The 16,371-nt window shown below is 42.0% G+C and overlaps 1 protein-coding gene across 3 annotated transcripts in view; it reads right to left on the reverse strand.

The window, feature by feature from the left end:
• Positions 1-754: 754 nt before the first annotated feature.
• The window catches only part of LOC137866018 (fibronectin-like), a 30,594-nt gene continuing 14,977 nt past the window's right edge, over positions 755-16,371 (reverse strand). The window contains exons 19-49 of one of the 3 annotated variants that reach the window (XM_068701658.1): positions 15,748-16,023; positions 15,240-15,503; positions 14,745-14,839; positions 14,235-14,403; positions 14,009-14,095; positions 13,466-13,657; positions 12,530-12,802; positions 11,825-11,939; positions 11,622-11,698; positions 11,443-11,532; positions 11,057-11,323; positions 10,832-10,948; positions 10,455-10,619; positions 10,190-10,345; positions 9,953-10,066; positions 9,553-9,822; positions 9,102-9,313; positions 8,626-8,713; positions 8,215-8,400; positions 8,034-8,123; positions 7,604-7,795; positions 7,416-7,505; positions 6,199-6,307; positions 5,789-6,008; positions 5,337-5,507; positions 5,078-5,216; positions 4,674-4,841; positions 3,570-3,695; positions 3,196-3,302; positions 2,908-3,027; positions 755-2,149 (exon numbers count right to left, since the gene is read on the reverse strand). In XM_068701658.1, the coding sequence (XP_068557759.1) occupies positions 2,081-2,149; positions 2,908-3,027; positions 3,196-3,302; positions 3,570-3,695; positions 4,674-4,841; positions 5,078-5,216; positions 5,337-5,507; positions 5,789-6,008; positions 6,199-6,307; positions 7,416-7,505; positions 7,604-7,795; positions 8,034-8,123; positions 8,215-8,400; positions 8,626-8,713; positions 9,102-9,313; positions 9,553-9,822; positions 9,953-10,066; positions 10,190-10,345; positions 10,455-10,619; positions 10,832-10,948; positions 11,057-11,323; positions 11,443-11,532; positions 11,622-11,698; positions 11,825-11,939; positions 12,530-12,802; positions 13,466-13,657; positions 14,009-14,095; positions 14,235-14,403; positions 14,745-14,839; positions 15,240-15,503; positions 15,748-16,023 (4,814 nt within the window). In that variant the 3' untranslated portion in view covers positions 755-2,080. Of the gene's footprint in view, positions 2,150-2,907; positions 3,028-3,195; positions 3,303-3,569; positions 3,696-4,673; positions 4,842-5,077; positions 5,217-5,336; positions 5,508-5,788; positions 6,009-6,198; positions 6,308-7,415; positions 7,506-7,603; positions 7,796-8,033; positions 8,124-8,214; positions 8,401-8,625; positions 8,714-9,101; positions 9,314-9,544; positions 9,823-9,952; positions 10,067-10,189; positions 10,346-10,454; positions 10,620-10,831; positions 10,949-11,056; positions 11,324-11,442; positions 11,533-11,621; positions 11,699-11,824; positions 11,940-12,529; positions 12,803-13,465; positions 13,658-14,008; positions 14,096-14,234; positions 14,404-14,744; positions 14,840-15,239; positions 15,504-15,747; positions 16,027-16,371 lie in introns of those variants that run through there. The other 2 variants (XM_068701649.1, XM_068701666.1) reach the window with 2 other exon arrangements.

The raw sequence follows: 16,371 nt of genomic DNA on the forward strand, positions 1-16,371 counted from the left end.
CCTCTGGGCAACGACACTTCCGCTCCCGTCAGAATAAAAGCATCATCCTCCACTCAGATGTTTTTCGATATAGTGTATTTGTTTATGCATTAACAATCATGTCAGGTCTAGAAGTTCAGCGAAATTGTTTAGGGTCGTCATTATTGTTTTTTTTAATGAATAGGCTTATGAGTGCACAATTTAGCAAAAGTGTGAGTCTACAGAAACTCGAGAGTATCAGCAATCCGTTTTAAAGGTAAGCCCTCAAAAATTGACAAATTACACATCATATTCATATGCTAAGATCACACGTTATGATCCCATAAGAAAAAATACAGTAACAGAAGAAACACAGATTGGCAAAAAATTATGAATGTGTTTTCTTTCTGTTAATCTCTTTATTTTAAGCTTTTTAGTGCGCCATTTTACTCAAGAACAATTTCCCGCAATTATATTCTGAAGGAAACGCTTTAACCGGAAATCAGGCAGAACCAACCAGAACGCAGGGGAGAGTGAATTTCCGGTGTAGGGTTTCTGTTACTTTTCAGAATAAAAGCGCAGACCTTCCACATACCAAGGGCTTGTGAAATCAAAAGCTGGCTCAAATCCTCATGCGTATGTGGCTGTTACAGGTTATTATCGACTCATATTTTCTCTGTCAAACAATTCAGATCTTACAAAAAACACAGCCTGTTGTTTCTTGTACACCTGTGGAAAATTAAATGATTTAGAAAAAGTTTGTTCTCACCCGACAAAAAAAAAACAGACATTTGGCTTGTTTTTTTCAGTTTATTAAAAAGATTCAGTCCACAGTAGTTCAGATTTTGGCACCAACAATATAAAAACAAGTTAATTAAAAAATAAAGTGTACACCCCAAAAAAGCATTAAGCAAATGCCTGAATAAAAGGGATAAATAAAAGAAATTAATTAAAAAATAAACTAAAAATACATACATGAATGTAATTGAAATGCATTTCACTTGGAAATATTAACGAATCCTCCAATAGACCTACATCTGTGTTGAAATAACAGTTTCACTTTTGGTCAGTCAGCTTTTGCTTTATAGATTTCTTAGGTGCTATACCTTATCTACTTTTAAAATATCCACACTACAGATCACAGAATCACATCTACACGCTGACTTCAAGAGCCTATACCAAAATAATAGCAAGGCAACGTTTTGTAATGCCAACTCAAAAGTAACAGTGCTTATCTTTTTAAAGGAAAATGTGTTGTTTTGATTTTCTTCTAATCTAAAGAGAATTCGTAATGCCCCGTTGCTCTGAAGACAGGACACTTGCAGTATTGTACAGCTTTTACCACTTTAATCTCCTTCATTCCAAAGAATGTTGATTCAAGTTAATCAAAATTGTCTAATCAAAATCTGACTTTAACCGTCATATCTATCTAGGGCAGTCAAGCTGAGACAGGAACACTGTAAAAATACTGTATGGATATAGAGTTTGTTTGCAATAATCTCACTCTGCTGATTTGGAAATGTCTAAAGAGCCAAAAGATGCTTTGTACCATTACCTAAATATTTTCTGAATATTCATTAGTCACAGTGAGTGAGACTTAAAATAATGGGGAATAACATGTGTTATCATCAGGGAACATAATTATATAAAATCAGACACATTTGGTGTGTTTTGTCTTGGTCAAAGGAAGATAATGGTCATGGAATGTTTTAAAATGTTTTTGAAAAGTCCCAACAGTAAAAATACACAACAAATACACTGCATCGGGTATGTGTGAGTGTGTCAACAGTTTGTTTGGGGGTAGGCAGGTTTGAGGTGATAAAGCAGCAGGATTTGTGCTCTAGATTGATGTAAAACAAAAACAAAAAATCCTTGGATGAAGAAATCCTTTTTTTCTCACGAAGCAGAAAGGATCACAAACAACGAGAAAAGGCACAGAGGTTGATGTAGAAAAGTCTTGTTAAGGCACTTAAATTTGGTGAGGGGAAACCTTTAAAAGGCAAAGATCTGATGGAAATGTCTTCTTTGAATGAAGACAGGAGGAGGCTTCCTTCTTGAAGTGGTATCAACGCTGTAAGGGGTCTCGCTTCTTCATCCTCCTTCACTCATATTCCCCTCTTCTCTACTCTAAGGGGTTCTGAGCGTCTGCAAGCAGCTCTGGCCTCAAACATTCAATCGGACATTGGATGTTCTGGAGAGCAGAGAAGGAAAGAGAGACTGGATTTAAAGCAACATCTTCTAAATCAGTCATTCCCAAAGACTGGGTCGGGACCCACAGGTGGGATGCAGGACATTTTATTTGGGTCACCAAATAACCTAGCAGAGTTTCTTTCATGGTCTTTTACTGAACATTTATGTCTGCAGTACCTTTGAGCCACACGAGGGAGGTTAAATGTTAATAGTGTAGATATTTGTAATGTAGTTATAACATTAAATATAATAAGAAAGTATACATTCCGTTTGTTTTACTGATGAGAGGAAATGACAAGACTAATAATACCTGTTAACTCTGCCCAAATCATATTTATAACATATTTAACACGTTTATATGTTTTCAATAACACATGCATGAAAATAAGTTTGTGATTTAGTACATTTGAAATGGCTGGTTGAACTTTAAGATAATATAAGGTAATGTGGAAATGGCAGTAAAAATGGTCAGGAACGTTCATTTACGCACAAATTAGCTCCTCTCACAATTTGTTTTTTGTGTGTTTAGGAAACACTTATTTTTTTACAATTACAGATCACCAAAAATGATGCTGAATTTAATACTTAATGCTTTTATAACACGTTAACTTGATGAACATGTAAAGTTGAGGGATCAGTGGAGATGAATGAAACAAAGTCCTACCCTTACAGTTTAAAGTTGTTGAATTGTATCTGCAGTGTGTTAATATTGTGGCTAAATTGTAATATTAATTTATTGTTTTTTTATGAGACACTGACCAGTTTGCGTAGAGCATTTTCTCTGTAACGGTCGAACACATCTGTATGGACAGGTTGAAGGAGGTCAGCGTCCACATCTGTCGGGCCTCCCGGCCGTCTGCAGTTCTCACAACGCCAGCCCTGAAGAGGTGCAGGGAGAGGATGACGCACACGCTCAAACACAGACTGATCACAAGGACTCCATACTGCAGTTCTGATGGTAGTGCACATTCCCCACGAAGCAGCAGTGAATAGGTTTGACCACACACACACACACACACACACACACACACACGCACAGTTACACACCTGTTGTCCTCCATAGCAGGTACAGGTACAGATGGCGCCCAGGTATTCCTTCTGCCACTGGTTTCCCACCTGGTACATTTTCCCATCATCATAACATGTTGACTCATCTGGAGGGTGAGAGTTATATATTAAAGATTAGAAAAAAATTATTTTGTATTTTCTGAATGCATTCTCAATTCATTTCATAACAGACATGAATGTGCAAGTGAATATCCTTCAGAAATGATTGAAAGAATTGGAAGATTTAACAGAAAGGATTGAAAGAAGAAATATATTAAACGTAACTGAACAGAATTGTCCTGGAACACAAAACAACAAGCCTGACATTACAGGGAGTTTATGTTCACTGTGTGTGTTCACCAGTCCATACTTACGTGGTTCACATTTGAATTCTCCCTTGCCATTGCCCAGGCAGGTGCAGCTCATCATGTGACCGTTCTCAGCCTGGCGATCCCATTTCTCACCGATGCGGTAGTTATTATTGTTGTCATGACACCACTCTAAAGGAGCGCAAAGAAGTAGCATATATGAGAGAGAGAGAGAGAGAGAGAGAGAGAGAGAGAGAGAGAGGGAGGTAGCAAGCGAGTGAGAAGAGAAAAGCAAGAGGACAGCATGGAGAAAGTGGAAGATTGGATTGAAATGGCAAAGATGGGGAAGAGCAAAGAGTGAGTGAAGTGGATGTGTGAGAGAAGTTCATTTGACAACATTTCACACTGCAGACAAAGATTCACAGAAACAGATTTTCAAATTTACAATCTCTGTAAAACAAGCATAAAACACAATCTCCAAAAACACATTTGTACTTCAAACACGTGATCACATACTGTAAATTAGACAGAGCCCCAGTGAGTTGTACTGGTTCCCAGTGGAATACATACATTGTCCCAGTGGACACACACACACACACACTCGCATAGACATACAGACAGCGAAATGGCACTGTACTTATGGCGAATGAATGGTGATCTCAGTTTCTGGTATTGTCGTGTTAGTTCTATTTGACAATTCAAAAAACTGAGACTGACGCTGGCCAGTTAGCTTAGCTTTCTGCTGTTTGTGAGGTTTTCACAGTTTACAGAGGCAGAGCAGGGAGACCAACATGGGCAGACTACAGACAGACTCATACATAGCAAAGAAATTATCCTCTTTATGATGAACTCATAAAATATCTCGCAGTAAATTATCTAGTTACACTGCTAAGGCTGCCCATGCCATCATTTTATTACTGTGTGTTGCCGCACATAGAACTGTAAAATTCTATGTCTTTTCAACTGTAGCTAAGGAATTTATAAAGTACATAATGTAAAATGTATTTATTGCTTTGTGTAGCACATGACTCCAACAAGTCTGTTTTTATCTCTAATACATTGATTTTGTCTTATAAATTCCTCTTGAGTAAATCACATAGAATTAGTTGATGTATAATTCCATGGTGTGTTTGCAAAGCATGCTGGGATGGGGTTATTAAAGCCACTCACTGGATGAATCACATCTAAAATGGCCGCTGCCCAGCCCAAGGCAGCGGCACCACAGCTTGAAGCCCGTCTCAGACATGCGCTCCCACTCTGAGCCCACCTCATGGTACGTCTGTGTGAATGTGTCATAACACACATCCCGGTTGGTGGAAATGGGAATGTCACCTGGAACTAAGGGATGGATACAACAATATGTTTAAAATTGAACCAACCGATTGGTTTACCTTGACAAAGACAGATGATACACACAATATGCTCCATCATTTGATGTATATGTTATTAAAGTGTGTCTAAACAATTACTACTGATAGTGAGATGTTATACAACACTTTCTGTATACATGTGTGTTAAATAGGAATGCATATTAAACTTTAAACATATTCAACTTTATGTGTGGACTACTGTACCAGCATTGCCAACGGTTATGACTTCCTCCAAAACCTTCTCTTTAGCCCCGCCCCTCATGGCCTCAACCACAACATTATAGGAAGCTCCGGATGTCAAACCAACCAGTGTAGCACTGTTGGAGGTGCCAGGAAGACGCATCTATGTGGAGGAAGAGAAAGTTATTCTTACACCTCCAGCAATAAACGTGTGTGTGTGTGTGTGTGTGTGTGTGTGTGTGTGTGTGTGTGTGTGTGTGTGTGTGTGTGTGTGTGTGTGTACCTGGAAGCCTCTTTCCTCCAGGTGTGTAATAGGATTACAGGACACCTCATACTCTGAAGTCTGAGGAACCCCAGACCAGGAGATGGTTGTGATTGTCTGTGCTTCTTGGGGCAACTCGGTTTCATTGTCAGGGAAACCAAACGCAAGACCGGGCAGGGGACCGTCGCTCACCTACAGGGTCAAACGTGCAGTACGGAGATAATGTTAGCTCATAAAACCACCAAAAATGTCACATAGACACTTTTATGATGGATATCGATTGACAGCTAATGCATTAGTAACTCTGCTGTTTAGCTTCTGTTCAAGTTCTATATTTCTTTATAAGAAAAGTTCTAGATCATATAAACTCTAGATCATATAAATCTTGACAATAGTGGATTAATACAACATTTTCACATTAAAATAATATCATGAGGTACATCAGATTTACAGATAATTGAAGTCTTACACACCCTGACCAAGGGTACTCTGTTTCCATCAGGGCCTGCTACAGGAATATAGATCAGAGGTTCTCTGAGAGTCGGTCTCTGGCCTTCTTTGGGTCCACTGAATGGGCCATGAAGTCCGTTGTTAGGGCCCAGGCTCTGGTACTCAGTATAGATGTGCTGGCCCTGCTGGCCTGGTTGGTTCTGGCCACTAGTACCAGCCAAGTGAACATGGTTGGTGTCAAAACTGCACACAGAAAAAAAAGAGAGGATTGAGGAAGGAATACCAACAGGAGAATTGGAACATGAATGAACAAAAGAAAGAAAGAAAGAAAGAAAAAGAGTTCAGTTTAAAAGCACAGTTTAACTGCACTGTCAGGTGTTTTTGGTCTTGCATTTTTTTGTAATCATTTCAGTATGGTTATGCAGGTTCTTACATCTTGTCATTGAAGGACTCTGGAACATCCAGGATGTCAGTGGTGGGTCGGTGAGGAACAGGAAGCTGTGGCAGCGCGGGGACCAATAGCGGATGATCTGGAGCTGGTTCTGTTGGACAAGAGACATACAGTATGTATGCTAGCTGTTATAAGCAAGCAGGGCAAAGCAAATGTACAGATCCACTAGTGGAACATTTAGCAGGTGAAAACACAAGATGGTTGTGTTTCCACTGAGCTACTGGGGACACTTTTAATAGTCATACAATTATTTTCAAAAGGAAAACCAAAATATAACGACGGTTTTGAGGGTGAAAATGCATCTAATGGATCCATACAAGCCCAGACATTTCATGCGTTTGATTCCAGTGGTGACAGTCGGGACTTGGTTGGTTGTATAGTTGTTTATAGGGCCTTTTTAGGTGGATATAATTAAATGGGTTAAATTAAATTGCTCCAGATGGGTTGTTGAACAGTGTTTACTGGCTATGTTAATGTTATTATGAAACATAGATCTGTGGTTTGAGATACCTCCAGCAGTTTAGTTGCAGCCTCATTTTGACAACTGACCCTCTGTCAGAAGTGTAGATCTTAACATCAGTGTTTAGTGTGGAAGAATATAAACGACAATCAATGTCAAGGGCTATATGCTGTAGTTCTACATTAGCAGCAGTGAGACACGAAAGCCAGTAGAGGGCAACAGTGCATAGCTCTCAAACATATAGCAACAGCAAATATGTGGCAATTGTAACATATTACCTGGACAATGGTTTTGCTAACAGAACATTTTTTTTGCTGATATGACTTTTTCTGATATAATTAAAAACAAGTTATAGTAAAAAAAAAAGTGTCTGTAAGAGAAGGTATAATCATGACAAATAAGCATAACCAGACCTCCTCCAGTGGAGACACAAGATCACCTCAACTAATTAGTGCAATTCTTGGCACAATCCCTGAATGTTGTATTTTATAGTTTTATGAAGACTTTTGGAAGCAGGACTTGATAGCAGCTAGTTTTATTATTCTAGTATCAGAATAATCTACTCTGAAAGGATAATGGGGACAAAGGTTTCGTCAGTTCCCTGTTTCTCAGTAGAAACACTAATTGTTCTAAATCTTTTCAACAAAAGGAGTAACCTTCACTTAAATAAAAATAAAAAAGTCAAAGTTAAGTTTGCAGGGGCCATTGGTGCTAGCAGGTGGATGATGGGTGTACTCACGTGTTCTGGCTTTGCCCACTAGAGGTGTGCTTCTTAAAGAATTCTGCAGCGCGACAATCTTAATGACATACTCGGTTCTTGGTTTCAGACCTATGGCCAAACACAAAAAATACAAAAAGAAGTTATGAGCATGTGTTGCATTTGCACATGTACGTATGCGCAGAGAAAATCCCATGCTCCACACTCACCACTGATAATGGCGTAGCTCTGGCCCGCATGGGGTCTGGGGATAACCTCTCGAGGCAAACCCCCGGCCTCCTCATAGGTGACATAATACCCAGTAACCCCTGGACTGCGTGATGGCTCCCAGGTGAAAGAGATGCTGTTAGGGTTCAGGGAGGTAAAGCGGATGTTGGTGGGCGGGATGACCACTGGTTTGGCTGGAAGAGACAAGTAAGAAAATACTCATAAAAACGTAACTAAATATCTTTATTATGCTGTCGTATAATCAAGCTGCTATCTTGATTTTTCTGAATAAAAAGTGGAATGTATTCCATATTGATAAAGTCTTTTGTTATTACCAATGTTATGTTTCTCACCGTCACGGCAAAGAAGTAACATTTCACAAAGTAAAGTACTCCTCTTGACTGACACTGTAGGCTAGAAATGAATGGTTACCCGTGGTGGCAGTGAGTGTGAAAGGTACGCTGCGTGAGTTCCCTTTCAGTGCATAGATGTTGATCTTGTAATCGGTGCCTGGCTCCAGACCTGAAGTGAAGACAGAGTGACAGCTTAGTGAGGGGTTACAGCCGTGGGTTTACACGACATCTTTGTCTTGTGCATGGTCATGTCTGTGTACCTGTAACAACGAAGGAGCGCGAGTCAGGGCCTATGGTCCTTTGAATGGGTATGTAGCCGGTAGAGGAGGTGGTGGGAGTGACCTCAACCAGGAAGCCAGAGATGGTTTCTGTCTTGGAGCGCCATGTCAGGGTGATGGAAGAGTCGTTAACGTCAGACATACGAACGCGACGAGGGGGGCTGATATCTTGAGGTAGACGAGGAAAGAGAGAGAGAAAGTAAGCGAGAGAAGGACCGAAACCAGGAGGGAGAGAACGTATATTTAGAAAGTTGGGATAAACTCGAGAATGGCTTTTTGCACGACACAAGACATTCCATAACAACGCTACAAGAATGCCATCGCTCTGTATACATGCATCAAAAGGATCCATTCATTTGTCAGAATTTCACAATTTATGAGTTACAAACTCACTCTCCAGGGTGGTGATCTCTCCTTGGACTGGCCTGCTGGTCAGAGAGTTTTTCAAGGCATAAACATGGACTTCATAGGCAGTTGCAGTCTAAGGGAGAAAAAAAAGACTTCAGTCTCTCACAGTGTTGTGCAGTTTAATTATGCTGTCTGCAGCTACAAACATAGCTTTTAGTGCATGTGTGCTCACAGGTATGCAAGTCTGCCAGTGTGTATGTATTACATTTTGTAAACAGTGCACATTTTTTTTTGTTCTGCTTTTATTGCAAGGTAATGGAGTTTCAAGACGGAAAACATTCACTGTGATGGACGTCTCTGCTAGTCCATTTTCGTACTGTAATAACTAATAACACGGATGGAAACCAAGGGGTATCTAGAAGGTGGGAGACCACCTTTAAACTAGTTTAAAATTGCTGTTAATGTAGAAGGTACTGCACTAAATAACAGTCCCCCGTTCAGACTCACAGAGCCACACTCACCATGAGTCCAGAGATGTGCGCCTGTGTGGCGTCTGGAGCAAAGTTGATCTCCTTAGTAGGGCCGCTCTTGTTCTTTGGGTTCACCACCACACGGTAGCCTGTGAGGCCCGTTAGGCCAGTTAGTCGGTTTTCCTGACCCGGCACAGCCCAGCGCATGGTGAAAGAGGAAGCGCTAACCTGGGAGAACTGGAGGTTGGTGGGGGGTGAGATGGCTGTGGGGGGGGGGGGGGGAAGAAGATCAAAATGAGGATTAGACAGAGACAGTACTCACAGTATCGGCAGACGGAGGTGCTCAGCGAATACTGTCAAGTCAGAATAAAGGATATTCACCTTTATACAATGTGCCCAAAACTAACTTCCTGTTTGGTTTCTGAACTTTAGCTTTCATTTTTTTCTCATCTGTATTGCATTTTTCACTGTTATTACATATAGAGCTAATTTACTTCCGTACCTGTAGCTTGTGTCCCGACCAGTGGTGTGCTGGCTGTGTCATCATGCACAGCAATGACCTTAATTGTGTATTCAGTGCCGGGTTGCAGACCATAGATAATAGTAGACTCAGCATCTCCTCGAGGAGCAGGGCGCAGCTCTCTCTCCCCCTCCTCCGAACTGGAATACAAGACCCGGTAAGATGTGACGATTCCCTCGGGACTGTCCCAGGTGATCCGCAGAGAGGTGGAGTCGATGTCTGAGAAGGTCAGGTCCTTGGGACGGTCTACATCTAGAAAGGTGATGAGAGCAGAGAGAAGGGTGGCAAGGTAGTAGAGTTAGAGAAGTAGGTGGAGAGGTCAGGAGGTACAATATTTGAACAATATTTCACAAATATTTTTCTAGAAAGTGTAAACCCTTACTTGTTAAAGCATTCACCACCACAGGAGAGCTCTCTCCATTTTGTCCAAGAGCATAGACACTCAAAACGTACTCTACTGTGGGCATCAGTCCAGAGAAAGTAATCTCTGTCTGGTCTGGAAAAGATATACAAAACAGTGGAAGAGAGAGACATTAGAAGCCAGAACACATTTTAATCTAGTCAAGCTTTAAAATGCAGATAAACACAAAATCCTGGAGTATTTGGTCAAACCCCGTACCTGGAGCCACCACCTCAGTGAAAGACTGTCCCTGTCCATTTCTGGGGACCCCAGTCACCCTGTATCCCTTGATGGGGCCCTGGGCAGGGCTCCACCTCACTGTGACACTGTTGTCATTCACTTCCATCACCTCCATTTCAGAGGGAGAGTCAACACCTAGAAGAGGAGGAAGGAGAGATGAAGAGGAGACAGCTGTGAGTGGAAATATGTGGAAGCAGGATAATAACTAAAAATGGGGGACTTATGTCTCTCAGAGAGTGTGTACCTGTCTTGTGCATGACATAGATTGGAGTGCTGGAAGCGGGGCTGTCTCCTCTACCAGTCACAGCGTAGACAGTGACAGTGTAGTCAGTGCCAGGCTTCAGGTTAGTGATTGTGGCAGTGGACTGAGAACCAGGCACTGTGAACTCCTTGGGATTACTGTGACCTCCTGGATAAAGAATGATAATGTGATAAGTGTTTGAGAAACCAATATTTGAATACTCAATAGACTGATGAACTGATACAGTGACAGGAAACACCAAACACAAATTTCCATAAATAAACACTGTATGAATTAGAATAAAAAAAAAAATACATTCTGAGAAGAGTTTTCTGGCACAAAAAAAAGAAATGCATCTTAAGCCATTAACACTAGCTCACCACTCTCTCCATGAGTGATCCTGTAGTAGCGCACAGTGACAGGTGGAGCATCCCAGCGGACTGTGATGCTGGTGGGGGAGGAGTCGAGGACTTCCAGGTCTGTGGGAGCATCAGAGACTGGAGAGAGAGAGTGAAGAGCCGGAAAATAACAAAATGAATGAACATGATGATGATAATGATAACGTAGTAAGAAACGGGATGAAACCAAGTATCAGGATTCCATACTTGTCTTCTGTTTCCCGCTGAGCGGCAGGCTCTCTTTGGACCTGCTCACTGCATAGATGTTGACCAAGTATTCTGTGTCAGCAGTGAGTCCTGTCAGGGTGAAGTGGTTCCTGGACGGGGGCAGCCTCTCGTCCTTGGCCCTCCCGCCGCTGACCATCTGGTAACGCATACGGTAGCCTGTGATTTTGCTCTGGGGAGCGAGCCAGTGGATGGTAAAGGAGTTGGTGAAGATCTCAGAGAAACGCAGGCCGACTGGGGAATCCAGAGCTGAAAAAAGGTCGGGAGATATAACATTTATAGCATCTGCACCATGAAAAAGAAGCTTTTTGATGCCCATTTCTGGACTGATTTACCCCTGTTGTCAAATTAGATCACGTTAGACTCACCCGTTATCTGGGTGCCGACGAGGGGCGAGCTCTCTCTCTGCTCATACACACACACCACGCTCACCAGATACTCTGTGTTAGGCAGCAAGTCTGTGGACAGTGAAAAAGACATAAATACAAATGTAGTCATGTGTGTGCCTGTGTGTTGTTGTGTATTTGTTGTTTTTGCTGTAACTTACTCCTTAGCACCACGTTGTTACTCCTGCCTCCTGCACTGGTTTCTGTAATGTCATCTTCATCGTCAATGGGATGATACCTGAATAATAAGGAGAGCAACAGAGAGGAGTCATTAGTGTTGCTTTGTTACATGTGGGTGTAATAAAAAAAAATCAGTGTGTCCTCAAGATAAAACCTGAATCAGAAATAAACAAGTATTTTTTACCTGATGAGGAAGCTGTTGATGTCAGCTGTGTTAGGGACCACGGGAGTGACCCAGGTGACTTGCATACTGTCTGGCCCAATCTGGCCAAAGCCCAAATTAGTGGGTGCTGGTACAGCTATTGAAAAGAGAGAGCAGCTTGGTTCAGAGTGGGTTCAAAAGGTACAAGTGAGATAGATATGGAGAAAGAGAAACAACAAAATAATGAAAACTAGAACTCACTAGAATAATAGAATTCACACTATTTCGGGGAAGAGTCTGTGTTTTATGTGCGTGTCAGTGTAAATCCATCTGAAGTTTTACGACATCTTAAAAGTTAGAGAACAAGCAGCGTTTGCATTGGAGGGCAAAATGAGCCTCAGTATGATTAAAACCCCGAAACTAAAACCAGATGGTCCTCACATACACACAGGGGATTATTAAACTGACAACGCAACATGCTGCGCAAATACATCAGCAACTTAAAAGGTTTGCTTTAAAAAGTAATGTCTCAGGCTTAACGAGAACCTTATTACATTATGTAATTCAGCACACAATGTGATTTGCGACACCCGACTTGGCGACTGAGGTCACACTATCTATCTGCCTAAAGTATAGTTCTAGTATTCCTATGTATGACGGAATGGCTCCTCCAATAAGAACATGCATGTATGTATTGTTAATGGCATGAGTAGAAGAAGAAGTGTTCTTTGGTTCAGGGAATCTTACAGGTGTGCTGAGTGACCGTGTTGGGCTCGCTCTCGCCGTTCTCCGTCACAGTGATCACACTAATGTCATAGTCGATACCAGGTTCCAGTCCGTAGACAGTGTATTGGCCGGTCGTTGACTGAACCATGTCTTCAAAGATGGGAACACTCTCGCCGGCTGCCACCACCGTGATCCTGTAACCAGTGACGGCTGTCGTGTTGAGCGGGGTCCAGCGGAGACTGATCGTGGTGTCGCTCACGTCCTTGAAGGTGAGGTCCGTCAGCTTTGGGATTTCTGGGTGAGTGGATAGAGGATTGGAGGGAAAGGGAGTAGAGAGAGAAGACAACAGAGACACCAAACAAACGACAGGCGGAAGTGAAGGGAAGGGGTTGGACATAAGGGAAACCAACAGACAACAAAAGGACAGCAGTGGTCAGGGCAAGCAATGGAAACTGTCAACTTCCAGTCGGGTGAGATATTCAACATATCACACCCATGGAAGAGCTAATGCAAAGCTGATTTTCCTTTTATATATTAACATCTCCTGAGGTTTCATCTGTTATTCAATGAAACGACTCCATTGAGAAATCGTAATATATACACAAGCAATATAGCATTAGTGTTGCAAAACAGTCCTATTGCTGTTTTGGACAGTCCTTTAGCTACTGGTGCTAAGTTACAGCAGTGATGCTAACACAGGGGAGCTAGTATCTGTTAAATGTTGAAAGCTATCGTGTTATTTTAACATATAAACTTTCAACATATCATGTTATTTACAAATGGGGACAGTTTGCTCTTACTGGACACACAAACGTTTCCCTTATAAAATGATCATGAGAATCAGAACAGACTCCCTGAAACTATGGTTCATTCTGCTTTTCGCATGTTAAATATCCATACCTCATGGTCTAAAAAACCCATCAACACTCCAGGATTATGGGCTGAGCTCTCACTCACCTGGTGTAATGGTAGTTGATATCGGAGTGCTCTCCATATCGTCCTTCACAGTAACAACACTGATGTTGTATTCCACTCCGGGCCTGAGATTCTCCAGGGTGCAGGAGTTCTTACCAGCCTCCACAAACTCCTCCACACCGTTTCCTTGCTGCCCTTTGGTGGGAGTGCATGTCACTCTGTAGCCGGTGATGTCTTAAAGCGAGAGAGAGAAAAAGAAGGAAGATTTACATGGCGTGGAAAATGAGGAAAGGAAACGATGCATCAATGAGGAACAATAAGATGCTGACATTTATACTTTGGCATTTCAATGACATTTTGCAAATGTCACAGCTAAGAGTTGTTTCTATCAAACGGGACTCACTGACAGATTTACTATTAAGCTGTTTAGATTGATTGATATGATGAAGTGTTAAATGTGGCTAAATCTTTTGTGTTTCAAGCGCACCTGAATATGTAGGTGTGTGTGTGTGTGTGTGTGTGTGTGTGTGTGTGTGTGTGTGTGTGTGTGTGTGTGTGTGTGTGTGTGTGTGTGTGTGTGTGTACCTGGAATACTGGCTCCGTTCCATTGGACTGTGAGGTCTCCGGTGCCTGGGTTGGACTCCAGGTTGAGATCAGTAGGAGGAGACAGAGCTGGAAACAAAGAAGAAAAAGAAGTTTCAGAGCAGAAGAAAAGCGTAAAACAATCACGTTGGCGGAACAAACAAAACAGCAGGCAATTAAAGGGAAAAGACAAGAATGAAAAGGTCAATATTCATTGGTCTGTTCTTACGTGTGACAACGCGGCGTGTGATTGGGGTTCCCTGCTCATGGCCGTTTATAACTGGCTGGACGCTGTAGGTGTACTCCACTCCCGGAGTCAGACCAGAAACGTAAATACTTCCTGAGTCAGAGGTCACATCTCTGGGGGCTTCTCCGCCCTGACTGGGACGCACCGTCAACTGAGAGATAAATGCACACAGTGTCAGAGAGCGAGACATGGACCGGGGGTACAGGACGTAAAGGTCAGAGGTCAATGTTTTCCCAAGAACATGTAAGGCAGTAGAACATTCTCATCTCCGGTGCGACATATTCCAACCAATCATATTTGAACCCTGAGGTCTGTAGTTTCCATGTTATTTAACTCCAATGGGGCCTACACTTAACCAAGAATAACTGAAGAGTGCCCTTTCCACAGCAAAACGGAAGGAAACTATTTGCACCTGAAGACGATCACACGATCCAGTTGTGGGTGGTGGGATATTAAAACATGCTGTATGTTATATATTAGCAGTGAGTGTACCTTGTATCCAATGTGGGGAACTGGAGTCCAGGAGATAACAATGGAGGTGTCAGTCACATCAGTGCTGAAATTAGGAGTGTTGCCCATCGGCAGATCTACAAACACAAGGAGAGTAAAAGTGTGTTCTGATCAGTTTTTGGGTCATAGTATATCAAGATATAAGCATACATATTCAGAAGATTGCACCTATCTTTCCACTCAGTTGCATCCATAATGCCAGTGTCCTCTACTTATCTTAAATGACTAATTTTGGTGAAAACCATTACAATTATTTTTGTTATTTATTATAAGCTGAACATTGCTATTTTTTTGTGCAGGTATTCTACATGACACATGTAAGATAATTACTTTTACACATTTAAAAACGCACCATCACTTTGTCAAACAAATATTCCACCCATCAGTGACTCTGATTCTAAAACACATGCAGCCTTTGAGCACATACAGTCACCACACTGCTTTATACTCGTTTGCATATGTGCATCAGACACTCACTAGTGGTAAACACAGCAGCCTCTCCAACACTCAGTGTATTCTCTTGCTCTGCGTGTAGCGTAGCGGTGTACTCGGTGTCAGGCTTGAGGTTGAGGAGGGTGTACTGAGAAAGGCGGGCAGGCAGGCGCAGCTGCTTGGGGTTGGAGCCCTCCACGGTGAGGAAGAGACGGTAGCCCGTGATTTTGACACGAGGGGCAAACCACAACATCACAGCACTGTCCTCGGTCACATTGTTGAAATGGATATCAGTGGGAGCATCAGGCTCTAAAAAAAAAGACATTAATAGATTAGATGTTAGACGTGGACCGTTTGATTTAAAGAAGAAGGAAACATGTTGTGAGGACCGTAGTAGTGGAGGTTGCACATGTTTTAGCTCATTAAGTAAAAATTGCATCCAGAGACACTTGTTTCAATTTATTTCACTGTGGTATGAAAATCAACTTGCAGAGACGGATTTTCACATGTGTAGTCATTTCCCCGAAGACCTGAGGGCATCCGTCATACTCACTAGTGGTTCGCTCCCCAATAAGTGGTAAACTCTCCTCTCCATTGTGAATGGCGTAGACGTTGAAGCGGTACAGTGTTCCAGGCTGGAGGTGTGACACTTCAATGTAGGAGTTTTGACTGACGGGCAGAGTCATCTCCCTCTGTGGAGAACCTGACTCATCGACAGGGACGGCGGTGACCCGGTAACCGGACACGGCGCTGGCTGGGCTGGTCCAGGTCAGAACGATTTTTTTATCTGACACCTCGAAGAACTGCAGGTCTGTGGGAGAAGAAATGTCTGCTGTGGACAGGAAGAAAAAAAACCATTGCATTACATTTTTTTGATCTATTTAGAGAAATAACTCCTCAGTGTTTTAGTGCCTCACTGTGTAACAAAAAGCTGATGCCTCTTACCACCACAAACAGAGTCATTGGGTCATATTGTAACTATTGTATGCTAAACAAGGTAAGGTACGTGGAAATTCAATTCACTGCCATGACCTCATGGCTGTATTTTAAATCTTGGAAGTAATTAAAAAAACACAATATAAAAATAGCTCATGTCATTCAACGCATTTTCTTTTATCTCATCTAAGTCATGTATCTTTTATTTTTGGTATTAACTCTTCCTGACACTCTATTTCTC

This window comes from Cebidichthys violaceus, unplaced genomic scaffold (assembly GCF_023349555.1).
Source record: "Cebidichthys violaceus isolate CVI_PGR_0920_01 unplaced genomic scaffold, fCebVio1.0.p SCAF_11, whole genome shotgun sequence".
In the NCBI taxonomy this organism is placed as follows: Eukaryota; Metazoa; Chordata; class Actinopteri; order Perciformes; family Stichaeidae; genus Cebidichthys; species Cebidichthys violaceus.